This window comes from Amblyomma americanum, chromosome 2, assembly GCF_052857255.1.
Source record: "Amblyomma americanum isolate KBUSLIRL-KWMA chromosome 2, ASM5285725v1, whole genome shotgun sequence".
Classification (NCBI taxonomy): Eukaryota; Metazoa; Arthropoda; class Arachnida; order Ixodida; family Ixodidae; genus Amblyomma; species Amblyomma americanum.
Window position 1 is genome coordinate 140745428 of NC_135498.1, and position 17462 is coordinate 140762889.

The window sequence follows — 17462 nt, forward strand, 5'->3', positions numbered from 1 at the left end:
GCTTTCCAGGCCATCGAGAAACGCGTGGTGTTTTCCAGCGAGCGGAAAAAACGGCAATCAACCATTCTCGATTTTTTTAAGACCTAAGCTCACTTGATGTCGAAATAAATTGTTTCAAGGCAAAGCTGCGCTGTTTTCATTAATTTTCGGACCTTTCCTCACTGTTGCGTTTTCCCGGCTGTTACGTTTTTTTTTCGCAGTCCGGTGAAAAACGTATGAACGGGGTTCCACTGTATATTGGTCAGTGGCTCCAATTTTTAGAGATCGAGCTGTATACTGGACACCTTTCACTGCTGATCATGTGTAGCTCTTCCTTGCACCACGGGTGAGGGAAAGCCCAGGGTGAGAGCGGGGGTTCCTTTTGCTGCCTTCATCATCTTTGGCTGAGGTGCATGCTCACAAATTGACCATGTGACTATCTTGGCATGCTCCTGAGCATCTTGCTTCGTGCAGCCTTTTGTCATCATGAGGTGGGACATGCAGTCATTAAGACGCCAAACAATTGAAAACACTGCACGTAGCCATGAAGTGAGAGCCTGGAAATGCACGGCAGGCTGGACATTGTGAGCAGGGTTTTTCACAGAGTTATAGATCAACACTGATCTGTGACTGCAAGGTATTTTTGGAACATCTGAAATCTGCGCACTGCACACAATGAACTCCAGCTGGGGAATTTTACGTATTTGTGTCAATGTGTTCGTATCATCCAGATTCTACTATAACTAGGAGAATAAAAATGGGGCGGAGTACATTTTGCAAGCACTCTCAGGTCATGAATATCAGCTTACCAGTACCCCTCAATAGAAAAGTATACAGTCGAACCTCGATATAACGAAGTCTAATTTGAAGCCGAAAATTTCGTTAAATCGCGAGTTTCGTTAGGTCGAGGTTCGCATGTTTCAGCAGTCTAAATAAGGATGCAGGTTCTTGGAACACTCCTGGCGTATGGCACCTTGTAGATAGCAAAATTACTGAGATAACCAATAAACCCCGGAACTAATAACACAACCAAGAGCGTGATGCCCGATAGCCAGCAGGTACGAACGCATTTTTCCCCATTATGAGTACGGTGAAGAGCAGGTCTGCAGCAAGCGCCGCGCCTAGTGCTCATAGCTGCCACTAGATGTGGCCATCAGTACCATCATCATCATGATTTGTCATCACTAAAAAAAATAAAATTTCCTTTCACGAAGACATGGCAACCCATGGCACAAAGAAAAAAAAAATTATGCACATACCAGAGCTGTCAACTTGAATATTCTTTCGAAGAAAATTGGTGGATCCATGAGGCCACCACTTACCATTAGAGCGCTTAATGCTCGCTGCCATCAATGCTCGCAGCCATCGAATGATACCATGCTCAGTTAAGAAATGACGACATTGATTCATGAACGCTGGAATATTTATTTAACTTCCTGCACAGCAACTCTATGCAAATAAGAAATAAAGGGGAAGCGAAGAACTCCACCAGCTTCATCTGCCGCTTTTTAATAAGCGTTGGGGTTATAAGGCGCTCCTAGGTTGACAGGGCTGCTAAGGCTGGCTCTTGCGAGTGCTCGCCCGCATACGTGCGTAAGAGATCCAGCGCATCCATGACTTGCTTCGGTGTAGCTATGCTGCTTGCCACCTGGAGTTCTTCATCCGAGTCGTCGTCCTGCATTTCTGTATCTGTGACGCTCTGGATTATTGCGTCATCGTCCAGCTCTTCAGCTGTCACAGCGCAAGCATCGCTGAAGACAAAGTCCTCGAGTGTCACGTCGCTTGGAGCACCTCCCTGGTCGCAGAGCAGCTGCCACGAGTCAACGACATCTGTTGTGTACGCCATCCTTTCATCACCGTCATTTGCTCTGCACTCCGCTTCTTCATTCAAAGAAAGGCTCTCGTTCAATCCCGCCTTCCTGAAGCACTTGGCTACGATCTCCCTATTTGTTGCCTCCCACGACCGCGAAAGCATCTCCAGGGCCATGAACACGTCAATTTTCGTGTCTCTGCGGAGCTCGATGTTCAGCAGAAGCCTTTTGATGATCCGCTTGTGGTATGCGCACTTGACGCTGTTTGTTATACTCTGGTCGAGTGATTCTATCAGGGAGGTGCAGTTGGCAGGGAAATATTCAAGCTCAATGTTGGTAAGCGCACAATCTTGAACGTGATGCGCTGAGAAATTGTCCAGAAGGATCAAATGTTTCGACCCGTTTTGCGCATTTCAGCATCCAGATCCTTCAGCCAGTTGCTGAACAAATCCCTTGTCATCCACGCCTTTGTGTTTGCGGCATACTTGACTGGCATGCTCCTTTTTCCGCTGGAGCAACGCGGCTTCTCGCTTGTGCCAATTACAAATGGCACATGCTTATCACTGCCGTCCATGTTCACGCACAACAGAACAGTGAGACGCTGTTTACTTTGTTTTCCACCATGGCACTTTTCATTTCTCAAAGCCAACGTCTTCCTTGGCAACAGCCGGCAGAAAAATGCAGTCTCGTCGGCATTGTATATGTCAGACATTGTAACGTGATAGAATGTCGGGAACACGATCACGCAACCAGTCTGCTGCTCCAATTGAGTTCGCCTCGGCTCATTCTCCACTGGCCACCTTACCAACAATGCTATGCCATTCCTTGAATCGTTGCAGCCACCCGCTGCTAGCTTTGAAGTCGTTGTGCCCTAGGACACGAGCAAATTTAAGGGCCTTTTGTTGAAGAATGGCCCCGCTAAACGGCATGTTTTTTGCGTGCATATCGAGGAACCATGAGAAAAGAAGTTTTTCAAGGTCAACGTAAGCTGCTTCCTTTATCTTCTTTCTTTGTTAGCCTGAACCACCAGCACTGACGGCACTCATGATACTGTCCTTCAGTTTCAAAATTGTTGAAAGCGAGCTCGATGAAATTCCATACCTTTCAGCAACAGCCGCCTTCTTTTCACCGCTCATCACTTCTGTGATAATTTTGGCCTTCACATCAAGGCTCAAATCTTATCTCTTGCGAAACCACTTATCGTGAATAGGACGACGACCTAGGCCCAACAGGATCAAATAACCAACTGAGAAAACGTGCCCACCGCTGTTCGTAAACCTACTTCCGGTTGGCGCTTTCCCGTTCCAACAGGCCGGTGACGTCATAGCGTGACGCGTTCCGGAACTTCTGAAGCACTCCGGCTAGTACTACAGGAGCGCGTCTGCTGCAGGTTTCATACGTACACGATAGATGGCGCAGCGGCACGTTCTGCTCCACGAAGTGCGCCAGGAAAACTTGAGCATTAAAGGGCGCATGCAAATCACTGTATGCCCGGTTAAAGTTTTCGTCTGCCTGTCAAGGAGGCTCCTGGTACATGCGTGCGATGCGTGAGGACTTCGTTAAATCGGAAGTACAGTGTAAAATGACCTCGTTAAATCGCAAAAAAAAATACATGGTTTTCAATGGGGCAGAGATTGGGAACAATAAAAAGTGCGCTATTTCGAGAATTTCGTTAAATTGAGGTTTGTTATATCGAGGTTCGACTGTGTACCATATTTACACGATTGTAAGTCAAATCGAATGTAAGTCCACCTCCCCACATCACATTTATGAAAAAACAAAACAAAAAAACTTGGAGATCGTTTTCGCTTGGCCTTTAACAATAGAGCATCATAGCACTATCCTGCGGCCTCTGCTTATCGCCAGTCGCTATCGGCTGCCACGCGCGGGAGCGCCCATGGGCACATTCCAAAACGAAACTGTATTAGTCACTGGACTACTCACCCACACATGCGCCATTGTCCTCACTAGCGCTGCTGTCGTGATAGCTGCTGCGGTCCCACAGCTCGTCATTCTAGCATCGTTGTGCAGCGAAATCTCGCACTTCGCAAACAGTCACATCAGGGCATCGTGTGGAACAGCTGGAAATTTTGGCTCGCTGCAGCTGCCACACTTGTATCACTCGTTGCAAATGACAAACTTGCGGCCCGACATGCAGTTTGTTTCTTCAGCGTAAAGAATGACAGCCATCTTGAATGTAGCTGTGAACGAGTGCCGGTCTTTTACCGGACCTGGAGCACAAATGACAGATGACGAAGCACTAAATTAAAACTTGTGAAGCGCAGCCGGCAGTAGTCAAATGCGTCAGAGCCATAGAGAAACTACGCGTGAGCGGCATCGGCTCTTCCGTTGGCAACTGACACTCCCCAGCGCTGCTGCGGTTCCGATTGGCGGTGCTGCCATGATTGGAACAGTGGCGCTTCTATCAACTATCGATGTTCCCTTGAACGCCGAGTATGCGGTTGAAAGTAAACGAAAAAAAAACTTTGATGATGCCTATTAAGAGTAGAACGTGAATGCATTATCGGGCCACTTGTGGGGAGTGGGCTGGTGCCGGCTTGCTGCTTATCGACAGCCACCATCGGCCACCTCATGCGGGGTATGGATGCCGGTTCTGCACGTTCACATAGCAGCTGCTCAAGGCCAGCAGCAAGAGAGATGCGACGGAGCCACGCAGCAAAAATGCAACCAGCTGTAGGATGCCTGATATTTTGTTTGTCTCGCCTTTATTTATGGTGTGATACTTTGGTTTCGATTTTAAGTCGACCACCCCACTTCAGATTTGCAAAGTTTGAAAAATAGGTCGACGTACAATCGTGTAAATACTTTAACAGTTGTATCTTACCTTACTCCACCTCTGGGGCAGAAACGTGGAGTCTGTCTAAAGGGCTTGAATTTAAATTGAGGACAGCACAAAAAGCTATGGAAACGAAAATGACATGGGTGACATAAGAGACGAAAGGAAAGCAATGGGGATTATAGAACAATCACGGGTTAAAGAAATTATGAGGCTGCTTAAGTCACCTTAAGAGGGCATTGCGGTGGCGGTGTGTGCTGCATCCATTATGCACGGATGGGAGTTTGTGAAGACGACATCCAAAGCATAACGCGAGAAACTGGCAGCTAAACACTTGGGATGTTTGGCTGCAGCGATAGCTTAGTGGTCTAATGCAGTGGCCATCGAAACTGATCTGTTTGCGCCATAGCGGATTAGAATCCTGCTCGCAGCCATTCAGTGTTTAATTTATTCCCTCTCCGGCAGTGATGTCGATGCTGTCGCAGCATCGCAGCTCCTCCCCGGTGGTGATGGAGCTTCAAATCAGATGGCACGCTGTGATTGTTCCCTGGTGGTTATGTGACACTTGTGATGTCATCACTGTCTCAACCAATCAAGGAATTTCCTGATGACGTGGATTGCTAGATTAACAAAGTGGATTCCAGGCGAGAGGAAATACTATAGAAAGGAGGAGAAATCCAAGTGGAGAGATGAGATGAGAAATCCGCTGCAGCATTAGATGACGAATGGTTGTTGTGATGACTTCAGCTTTCCCTACAGCTGGTGAAGTAGTGCTGCTGTGCAAGTGCATTAGTCGTCCGTGGCTGGCGCACTGATTATCTGAACGAGCAGCGCTACCTTCTCCTAGTTAGTTGTGTGTGTTCAGTCCCTGAATAGCCTTGACCAGGGGCTCTTTGATGTGCTACCTTAGTAAGGGGCTCAAGAGTCCGTGCTGAGTAGTGGGGCTCTTGTGCCACCCATTGGATTCCTGGCTTTTGGAAGAATGAGGGCGAAAGTTCCACTCCCCTTTTGAAGGGATGCTAAACTTTTGACAGAGGCTGTGTGTTGTAGAAGACGAAGAACATGAGGAAGGCAGGGACAAGAGAGGTCAGAGCAGAAATGCTATACAAGTGGCTGGGGAGGTTAATTCGTTGTCAGCTGACTTGCGTCTGTGTTGCATGCTGCTCTCTTTGCAGTTCACTAGTTCAGGAAGTTGGCTTCCTTACTGAAAAGTTGTTGCGCAAGAGAAGACAGAGGGCATAGAAACATATGACAGTTGTTTTTTGTAAAAGGACTTAGCCCCAAAACAGACAGCACACCTTAAAAGAGACTCAACAAGCATTTTTATATAGAATGTGCTGAGACACATGTGTCGCTACCTTCATCATCATCAGCAGCATCAGCCTGACTACACCCACTGCAGGGCAAAGGCCACTCTCATGTCTCTGCAATTAACCCTGTCCTTTGCCAGCTGCGCCGACCCTATGCCTGCAAACTTCCTAATCTCATCCACCCACCTAACCTTCTGCCGCCCCCTTCTACGCTTACTTTCTCTTGGAATCCACTCCGTTACTCTTAAAAACCAGCGGTTATCTTGCCTTCGCATTACATGCCCTGCCCAAGCCCATTTCTTCCTATTCATTTTGGCTAGGATGTCATTAACACGCGTTTGTTCCCTCACCCACTCTGCGCGCTTCCGGTCTCTTAATGTTACACCTTTCATTTCCTTTCCATGGCTCACTGCGTTGTCCTTAACTAAATCCGAACCCTCTTCGTTAGCCTCCACGTTTCTGCTCCGTAGGTGAGTGTTGGTAAGATACAGCTGTTGTACACTTTGCTCATGAGGGATATTGGTAAACTGTAGGGGTGTGCGATTATTTGAAATTTGCATATCAAAAAATTGAATATCAAACATATTCGATTCGTATTCGAGAAATTAGTATTCAAAAATTTCGGAATATTCGAAACTTGCCGAATACTCGCCAGCGATCTTATACTGCACAGACTTTCATAAATTCAACTGTGCCAAAGCACATTTTCTGGACAAATGAGCGGCTGATCGAGTTAAAAATTCCAGCAAAACAATACAGAGGTCCTATTCCCTTCCTTTTCCGTCGTTTATCACGCGGACCGATCGCATTCCGACGCCGCTAGGCTTGACCTCGTGCGAAATTCCGCAAGTGGGCTTTCCCACATGTCACACATGCTGCGACCAAGATGGCCGACGGCCCGCTTCGAACAATCGCAACGTGAAATCGCGCTTTTTTAATCCTTCCGTAATACGTTACATACCTAATGCCCACATCCGAAGAATGCGTCCTGCCACCTTCATAACTCTCCGAGCGTGACCTCCGCCATCCCGTTTTGAACACTACGCTATGCGGGAAAGCCTACTTGCGGAATGTCGCGGGAGCCTCCTGAAGGGGCGCATCGAGTTGTCACTATAGGGCAAGCGATCCTGCAAAAATCCCCGCCTATTGCATGGTGCATTGTAACCTCTTTAGTGGGCGTAACGGCAGGCTCACGTGACAACGATCGGAAGGCCCCGGTCGCTAGGTCAAAAAATAGCCTGGCCGCGTAGTTTCGGTTTCTGACCTTCGCCGCTGCCTCGCGGCAACTTCAGTTGTCGGCCCTCGCATTCGCCAGTTGTCCAATCCCAGCTCCGCGCGGCTTTCGGGTGGCAACTGGCATGTCGCAGGCGATTTCTTTTTCCTTTTTAGAAGCTGTCCCGCTGTTCTGACACCAGTGTGTGTTCCCCGGCCCCTTGCTTGCATTTGTGCTGTCCTTCCAGCACTCCAAAGCGGGTGGCTCATCACGGGCCTGTACGTGTTAGCGCGCGATGGAGCCGACTCATAAGGCCTTACTGCATCTTCGCATTTACGGCAGGTTTTTTTTTTTTTTTTTCCGTGGTGGGGGGGATTTTATAAATCGAGGCCTTCGGATGAATCGGGCATTTCTTCCGGGCCCTTGCACTCCGAATGAGTGAGGTTTTACTAGTCATGTTATTTTTTGTTGCCAGCCTTGTGTTTTATGGATTTTGTTTTGCATGACCTCATTACAGTTTGGATACTGTTATGCTCTCCAATCAAGTCGTACACATTTCTGTGCACTTCATGTTTTTTCATACGGTACTGAGGCAATCAAGTTTTGTTTCTTTTAGGTGCAAATACCATACACTATTTTGAAAAAATATGGGCAACAACATTTGCTTGTTTATCATTTTCTGAACTGAACAGATATTCGATATTTGAATCCATTTTTTCTTCATATTCGTAATCGATTCGTATTCGAAAATTTCAATATTCGCACACCCCTAGTAAACTGTCATTCATGATCTGAGAGAACCTGCCATATGTGCTCCACCCCATTCTTATCCTTCTAGTTATTTCCCTCTCATGATCCGGATCAGTGGTGACTACCTGTCCTAAGTAGACATACTCCCTTATTACTACCAGCACTTCACTGCCAATTGTAAACTGCTGTTTCCTTGCTAGACTGTGGAACATTACTTTGGTTTTCTGCATGTCCATTTTAAGACCTACTGTTCTGCTCTGCCTGTCTAACTCATTTATCATGCTTTGCAGCTCATCTCCTGAGTGGCTTAGCAAGGCAGTGTCATGAGCAAATCGCAAATTACATAGGTATTCTCCATTAACTCTTATTCCCAACTGTTCCCAGTCCAAGCCAAAAGCCAATCGCCAAGCAGGCCAACTGTGCACATGTATGGTTCCTCCTCCCCCTCTTATTTCTTTGTCTTATATTCACTCACATCTGCTTTTTGCAAGCAGTTGCAAGTAATGCGCTTGTCCGTCTCTCTTACTGTGTGCTGTCTGTTTTGGCACTTAGTCCTTTAGCGAAAAAATGCACCAGCTAGCCCCCCAGCAAGTATTACTAATATACATGACAGTGCAGACACTATCTTCCGAGATGGCTTATTTTTCAACAGCTTGCACACTTATAGTTAAAAATACCTTGGGTCATCTTTAGCCATAAACCCAGTTGGAAGTTAGCACTCATGCTGTTCATGTCTGTCACTTTGTCCTTCGTCTTTTGTGCTAGCTTTTCTGTTTTTTTGAGATTGATTCATTAAAAAGCCATGGTACTGATTTCTTCAGGTTGTCTTCGCTTTTTAGCAGCATCTGCAGATCTCTAGTGCTCTGTGCAAGTGTTGTTCCGTTTCCTGTGTTGTTCTGTTTCACCATGTCAGCCCTAGTCGCACACACCTTCTTTGTGTCATCGCCCTCTATTCAGGCCTCCAGTGGGATGCTGGTGCGTGGGTGTGCGGCTGCTGCTGTGGGGGGTCTGGTGGGCCTGCTGCACCGACGTGACGCCCACTGCGTGAGGCCCCTGCTCGAGGCTTTGGCTGCGCGGCTGCAAGCGGCCGAGGGAGGCCCCGCAGGGCAGGCTCTGACTGGCGCTGGACTGGCAGCCTGCGTGGCAGCTGCCATCCGCCTGGGCCTGGTGGACGCCTCCTCGTCGGCACAAGATGGCAGCGTGAGCGGCACAATGTCACTGACACAATCGTTGGTTTAGAGCGCAGCTCTTGGGCACCCATTCCCGGGTTGAGCGTAATCATCGGTTAATTTTTTCTTTACTCTATTTATTAATCTGACTGCATAAGAAGCTAGTTATTAAGGGAGTAATTACTCATTGGCATCCACCTAAGCACAGCCATATGATTACAAAGGGAAGCTGTATGCATGGAAACAGCGCAGCAGACGGGACCAAGAAAGGAAGACACACACACGGACGCGCACACACACGGGCTGTGCCGGGCTGTAGCGGGCTGTAGCGGGCTGTACCAACTAGCCCAGCTTACTGCTTTGTGGGAAGCTGTATGGCTTTCGCAGAAACTTCATAGTCAAAGAAAACTTCGTCCTGGTCCAGGGTTCGAACCCGGGACCACTGCTTTACTGGAGCAGTTGCTCTACCAACTGAGCTAACCAGGACGGCTGGCAATGGTAGGGTGAGAGCAAATTGATCATTAGCTCAGAGTGGGAACAGTGTTGGTCAGATATTTAAGGGAATCCCCCAAGTTGGAGTATATTTGTAATAAGGGAGTAATTACTTTTGTCACCTGGCTGTGTGTCAGCTGCTATTAATTTCAGCTCTGCTGCTCTGGTCATGCTTTTGTTTCTTTCATTTGCCTTTGCACTTTGAATGATGAGTTATAACAAGTAAGCATTTTTATTGCAGTGTCACACGATAATACACCGATGTAATTTACATTTTCAGAATACCCACTGTAGGGTATTCTTTTATAAGTAAATAAATATATAAACAAAGTGCACATGAACAGTGCCTGTATGAAATTTATGATTCTCGCATGGAGGCGCAGAGCAGCACAGTTCATGCTGGACTGGACCACCATCATCAGCCAGGCCATTGCTGTGCAGGTGCGTTGCGTGGTTCTGCGTGTGGTCGAGGAGCTGATGTCCACCTGCCTGCAGAACAGCATGTGCGAACCCAAGTGAGTGATTTGGGGGGCAGAAGAGTGGCTGGTCACAATGTGTTGCTCAAGTCACTTAGTTTCGTCATGATGCTTTATGTGATAGCCGTAGGGTGCAAGCTCACCTGCAGTTTTCATTGTCTCACTACTGGGTGTTCAGCTGTTTAGCCGAGCGACCTGCGATCACATCCCAGCTGCCACGGCTGCGTTTGGTTGGAAGCAGAATGCAAAAGAGGCCCATATACTATGCAATTTCAGCACATGTTGAATACCGTATTTACACGATTGTAAGTCGACTCGAATGTAAGGCGACCCCCCCCCCCCCCCCAAAAATCGCATGTCAGAAAAAAAAAAAAAAGTTGACGCGAATGTAAGTCGACCCCCACAATCGCATGTCCGAAAAAAAGCACCGGTGGAGCACTTCAAAAACGAAAATTTATTGCATAGATGGGCTAGTCATCCTCACTTGAGTCATCTTCAGTGGTACCGCTGTCGTCATCGTCGTCGTCGCCGCTGCGATCCCACAGCACATAGTCCTCCATGGAAAGCCTGCACTTCCTAAATGTCCGTACCACATCGCGTGGAACGGCCTCCCAAGCAGAAATCACCGACCCGCACACAGCCGCCAGGGAGGCTCTCTTCACGCGCCCCGTTGGCGCAAGTTCCCGCCCTTCTGCCGCCAGCCACTCGTTTACTCACGCCGGAGCAAGTCCTTGAATGGCTTGTTAATGCCAACGTCTAGCGGCTGCAGCTGCCCCGTCAGACCGCCGGGAATCACCAGCATATCTGTATCTTCTTTTCAGAGCTCTGCCTTCACTTTCGCGGTAAGTTGGCCGCGAAATGAGTCCAGCACGAGGAGGTTCGGATTGCGATTTTTGAGGGATGCCCCTGGCCTGAAAAGCCACACCCGACGGTGCCAATCAATAACTAAGTCGTCCGTCATAAAGCCTTTTTCATTCACTCGCGCAATCACACCTTTCGGGAACATTTCCAATGGCACAGTTTTTCTTCTGAAGACGATGTACAGTCGGAGCCTTGTGCCATCTGCCAAGCATGATAGCATAACAGTGAAACAAAGTTTCTCATTTCCTGTCGTGAGAAGCTTAACCTCGCGAGCTCCCCTCACGCTCACTGTTGTGTTGCTCGTCATGTCGAAGTAGACGGGAGTCTGGTCCGCATGTTGATTTGGCCGAGCAGGTATCGCCGTGAGTCGCGGAGCTTGAGCTAGTGCCTATGGAAGGCGAGAACTTTCTCCTCATAAGCAGCAGGCAGCTTCTGGCATGCACTAGTACGCCGACGAAGAGAGAAGCCAGCCCTCTTCATAAATTTCGAAGCCCAAGCCCTGCTGGCTTTGAAGTCTGTTCGGAGTATCCCAGCTTTCGCAGCGAAGACCCAGGCCTGTTGCATGATCATTTCGCATGTCACTGGAAGGCACCGATCACATATTTTGGTGACATATGCTGCAAGCTTGACATATGCTGCAAGATCCTGCTCCAGAAAGCATCCCGACTTCGTCCCGCGGAAACCTCTTCACTTGGAGTCGCAGTCGAAAATTCTTTCTCGCTGCTTCTGCCACTCCCACAGCAACCATTCAGAAACATCGAACTTGCGGCCCGCCGCTCAGTTGTTGGTTTCTCCGGCGTAAATGATGGCCTCCCTCTTGAACGCTGCAGTGAATGAGCGCCGAATGCTTTTCAAACCTGGAGAGCTCATGGCGAAGCACGCGGCCGGCAGTCGAGTCAAAAGCACGAACTCCCAAGCACCACCAAACAAAAGTGATCGGTGTCAGGGCGTCGGCTCTTCTAGCAAACATCGGCATTCCCCAGAAGCGCTGCGCTGCCGTATTACGCAACCAACTGAAATAGTGGCTCTTCCATCAGCTAGCGACACTCCCGGGCGCTGGCGCAGACTCTGCGATTGGAATAGCGGCCCTTCCTTAACTATCGATACTCCCGTGAGTGAAATCAAATGAAATTGATTTTTGGGGAAAGGAAATGGCGCAGTATTTGTCTCAAATCTCAGTGGAAACCCAGCTGTAAGGGAAGGTATAAAGGAGGGAGTGAAAGAAGAAAGGAAGAAAGAGGTGCCGCAGTCGAGGGCACCGGAATAATTTCGATCGCTTGGGGATCTTTAACACGTGCTGTACTTACATCGCACAGCACACGGGTGCCTTTGCGTTTCACCTGCATCGAAACACTGCTGCCGCTGCCGGGTTCTAACTCGGGTATCCTGATCAGTAGCCGAGCGCCCTAACCACTGGACCACCGTGGCGGGTAAAGGTGTGCGCAGTAAAGGTAAAAAATGAGAAATCCTTGCCAAAAAACCCGCGGAATACCTGAACGTTACGCTTGGAGCCATAGAGGAAACAAAAACGTGTTAACTTGCTGTAGCATCCTTGATAGATCGTTTTTCTTGCTTTTATTGGAGTGCAAGGTTTCGTTTTGATTGTAAGTCGAACCCCCACTTCGGAATTTTAAATTTAAAAAAAAAAAAGGGTCGACCTACAATCGTGTAAATACGATAACCTCAAGTGTCTTAAATAAATCCAGAGCCTTCCATAAACCTCCCTGTACCACACCACACCAGATGAGGTTATTTTGGCTGGCCAGTTGATGCATGATGTATACTGAGCAAAACAGAGCTGAAAACAAAGACACTTGCTTGTTCTGTTCTTTCAGCGATCGACTTTCAAACCACAAGCTCCTTCTATTTCTTTGTAGTGTGCTGAGTGTGAGCGCACCGCATTGCATAGTTGTTTGGTTGGTCAGAGCAGCAGGGAAAGAAGCACTAGTGACATTTTATTTTGATGCCACACCCAGCTGGTACTGTAAGAAGCCTTTGCTGGGAAATATGCCACAGCTAAGATACTTGTGGGGCAGAAACACGAAGGCTAACAAAAAGGATTCAGTATAAATTGAGGACAACACAGCGAGCTATGGAAAGGAAAACGATAGCGTAATGTTAAGAGACCAGAAGCGGGCAGAGTGGGTGAGGGAACAAACGCGGGTTAATGGCATCCGAGTCGAAATCAAGAGGAAGAAAGGGGCTTAGCAGGGCATGTAATGCAAAGGCAAGATAACAGACTGGATTCCAAGGGAAGGGAAGCGTAGCAGGGGCGCAAGAAAGTTAGATGGGCAGATGAGATTAAGAAGTTTGCGGGAATACGCTGGCCGCAGCTCGCAAAGGACAGGGTTGATTGGAGGGATATGGGAGAGGCATTTTTTCTTGCAGTGGTCAGAGTGAGGCTGTGATGATGGTGGTGATGCTGATGCCACTGGAAAGAAAGTGCAGTGGTCATTTTATGTACTGGTGCTTTCAGTGACAACACTGAGTAATATTTGAAGGCAGGCTTTTGAGGTGCAAACTAGGTTTGTTTTACATATGCAGGTCAGTTACGGTGGACATCAGGAAAGAGTGTGAGACTTCAGCAACGTGTACTGTTTGGCCATTTGCTGCAAAGTAACCTGTCCCTGTGCAAAGCATGGCAGTGCAAGTACTAACACTGGGGTTAGCAGGGCAAGAGTACAAGCAGGTGGTTTATTCAGAAAGACAACCACTCTTTGTAGACCTGCATTAGGCAGCACACTTGTGCATCAACACGCTTGGCGATAGTATGTGATTTCAACCACTTTGGACATCTGGCTGCTTGCATCATTTGGATCTGCATGCCTGCCCTATTGCTTACTGCAGGTGCATAATATGCGCAGTTTTCCTGAACAAACCAATTGTTAGTGAGGGCTTGTTCCATCATCCTTCTGTTGTTTGTTGTAGCGTTTGTTCTGTTACACTTCGCAGCACGTGTGTTAAACTTGTCAGTAAGCTGACTGACAAAAATCCAACCTCCTGCTCTGCTGAGCAGCATAAAAGGCCATAAGGGCTGCACATTAAAGTGGTGCTGTCATCCATTTGACAGTGTGTGCCACTTCTGGCAACAGATATAGCTACCTATTGGTGGCTGCCACAGAAAAGGGCGCGCAAGGTGTCTGCGCCAAAGTGACAGTTGCTTGTGGGCATGGCGGTGTATGCCGTCTTCGGCTGCCCAGCTTCAGTTTGACGCTCCCAGAGAGCAGTGTTGCCGAATCGTGGGAAATTTTTCATATCATGAGGAAATCAAGCCACTGAGGGAAAAAGGGAATTTTGTTTAATAACCCATTGAAAACGTGGGAAATTTTGGTTTCGCTAAAGATCGATGTTCTAAATCGGCTTTCTCGGGAAAACGTGCAGAGATGAAGGGAAAATGCTGTTATTATGGCGGCCTGACTGGTGTCGCAAGGAGAAATTTGGCTTGATGTTTCCTTTAATTTGCTGCCTAGCTTTGGATACAGAGCCCTGGCTCATTCAGGATCATTCAGGCTTCGAGTGCTGCGTCCTTGGATTTCTTGCAGCTATAGTGGCAGTGACCCTTCCATTAATTGCTTCCAACCACTCCCAGCTCTTTAGTCACGCAATCACCTATGTACGCATGTTGCTGTAATGGAATTTTCGAAAATTTCTGCTGTCTATACAGGAGAGGCTAGAAAGGAAATGGAAGTAGCCGAGCTGGTCCCCATCCCAATGCAAAAACTAATAAAAACGAAGGGGTGAGTGACGATGATGTGATCAAGAACAATCCAGCCCTGATGTTCATTATTAATGGGCTTTGTATTTATTTTATTTCACTCATTCTTATATTTATTACCTTGGCTGTATTCACTCTAAAATTACTTTATTTTGAAAAAAATATATTTGTGGGAAAAAATGGGAAATTTGTAGCCGAAAACTGGGAAAAACAAACTGGCCAATGTGGCAACACTGCCAGAGAGCAAGAATTTATGTTGCTGCACTGAGGCAAATCTGATGCTAATACTGCTAGGAGGCAGCCACAAATATTTGAATACAACAAAGGGCTTAGCTCTAATATTTGAAATCTTAACTGTAGAATTTTAATAGGCGAACTTCCTAACTGTAACACACCTCGTAGTGTTCTCTGGTGTCGGCTACTACTGACACCAGTATACCAAAAGAACCAGTGTTGCATCTCGACAAACCTATTTTTAAGTTGAGTAGAAACAGCATGATTTGAAACTGGGAAGAAGGAAGACACACAAGGACGTCCCGTTTTCAAATCACGTTGTTTCTACTCATTGAATTACCAATTCACCCACGCTTCTGTTTTAGCCTACCGTAATGAATCCACTCGCATAATTAACCCGCCCTCCAGTTTTGTCTGCCAGTATTTACTTTTTTTTTTCAGCCTTTAGTTCTTGTAACTCGGTTCCTCAGTTTTCGCGCATCCCCAGCGCAGACCTTGGTAGCGCGCCAAGATGCTGCCCACCACAGATAACATCACCACTTGTTTGTTTATCTTTTGAGGAGAGCTCCTCCCAGAGGGGTGCGGGGGGGGGGAAGACGTATGCTGTGAACTAAGGCTGAAACATTCGCATTGCACACTTGTCACCATCCCGTGTGTTTTTTTGTTTCTTTAACCCTGGATAAAAAACGTGCACCTGACCTTAAGGGCTGGTGTTCAGCTTGTTCGCATTATCTCGCTGCGATTGGCCACGCCGGCTGCCACAAAATTGCCGGATTGCGTCAAAGTGAAAGATGGTAAACACCAGCGGCACGGCACGAACATGTCTGACTGCGTGCATTTGTTGTTGAGAGAAGAATGGACCTGACGGAGGTATGATATGAAACCTCCACACTTCCAAAAAAATTTGTTGAAACTTTTTTTTACTACATAATGAACCCTCCCCCCAAACTGATGTCAACTTTTCTAGAAAAAAATTTGGTTCATTACGCAAGTATATACGGTATTTTTAAATGTTGCCTAAAATTTGTGCTCAAACAGTCGGTACATGTGCTGCTCATAGAATGATGTCTAAAGACCAGTGTGAATGGCACCAACAAACTTGTCGTGAGAGACGCATGTGAAGTTTTCTTGATGTATGGTGCATGCACTTTGACATGTACTGTATTTACGTGATTATAAGTCTGCTCGAATGTAAGTCGACTCCCTGCATCACATTACTGAAAAAAAAAAAAGAAAAAATACTTGCAGGTCGTTTACGCTTCACCTTTAATAATAGAATGCGATAGCGCTATCCTGTGGCTTCCGCTTATCGCCAGCCGCTATCGCCTGCCGCTTGGGAGCTCCCGTGGGCACATTCCAAAACGAAAATGTATTAGTCACTGGACTACTCGACCACACTTGTGCCATCGTCCTCACTAGCACTGCCATCGTGATCGCTGCTGCGGTCCCACAGCTCGTCATTCTAACATCGTCATGCAACAAAATCGTGCACTTCGCAAGCAGTCACATCAGGACATCGTGTGGAACAGCTGGAAATTTTGCCTCGCTGCAGCTGCCACACCTGTATCACCTGTTGCGAACGTCGAACTTGAGGCCTGGCGCGCAGTTTGTTTCTTCGGTGTATAAAATGACAGCCATTTTGAATGTAGCCGTGAACGAGTGCCGGTCGCTTACCGGACCTGGCGCACAAATGATGAATGACGAAGCACTAAATTAAGGACTTGTGAAAGTCGGCCATGAGTAGTCAAATGTGTCAGAGCAAAAGAGAAACTATGCATGAGCGGTGTCGGCTCTTCTGTCGGCTGTCAAGACTCCCCGGCGCCGCTGCGGTTCCAAGTGGCGGTGCTGCCGTGATTGGAACAGTGGCCCTTCCATCAACTATAGATGTTCCCTTGAACGCCGAGTATGCGGTTGAAAGTAAACAAAAAAAAAAGCTGCGTTATCGGGCCGCCGCTGCTTATCAGCAGGTGCAATCTGCTGGTGATGGGCTGGTGCCTTTTTGCTGTTTATCAGCAGGCACCATCGGCCGCCTCATGCCGGGTGGGGATGCCGGTTCTGCGCGTTGACATAGCAGCTGCCCAAGGCCGGCATCAAGAACGATGCGACGGAGCCACGCAGCAAAATGCAACCACGCTGTAGGATGCCTGATATTTTGTTTGTCTCGCCTTTATTTATGGTGCGATACTTTGGTTTCGATCTTAAGTCGACCACCCCACTTCAGATTTCCAAAGCTTTAAAAATAGGTCGACTTACAATCGTGTAACTACAGTAAATGACCCAGGCTTGGCACCCAACAGGCTGGGTTTTAATATAATAGCGATAGGACTGCCATTCTGCAGAAAATCTAGCGTTGGCAGTGTCATTGTGAGTGAAAAAGCAGGTGGCAACCTGGCCACCGCAGCAAGTAGCAGTTGAATTAATGATTGGTCACGAGGGGTTGCTCGGGAAGGGCAACCTGGGTCTCACAAGCCCCCTTCGCACCTACCATCGTAGGGCCGTGGTGCATATGAAAGAGGGGTATTACTTGCACAAGGGGGGAGGATCTCTAATAATGCTATCGCATTGTACTCTTGGTTAAGTGTTTTGTGGGGGTGGAAGAAAGAAGAGCATGCATGCCTGTGAGGTTATACTCATAGAGCACCCCAGGTCACTGAA

General features: G+C 47.6%; 1 protein-coding gene and 1 non-coding gene across 2 annotated transcripts in view; one reads left to right on the forward strand and one right to left on the reverse strand.

Moving 5' to 3' along the window:
• Positions 1 to 17462, forward strand: part of LOC144121831 (focadhesin) — a 283349-nt gene that overhangs the window by 179234 nt on the left and 86653 nt on the right. Inside the window, exons 22-23 of the mRNA XM_077655244.1 lie at positions 8818 to 9060; positions 9963 to 10036. Of these exons, the coding sequence (XP_077511370.1) occupies positions 8818 to 9060; positions 9963 to 10036 (317 nt within the window). The remainder of the gene's footprint in view (positions 1 to 8817; positions 9061 to 9962; positions 10037 to 17462) is intronic.
• Positions 9442 to 9515, reverse strand: TRNAT-AGU (transfer RNA threonine (anticodon AGU)). The gene has a single exon. It is a non-coding gene; the product is annotated as a tRNA-Thr (tRNA).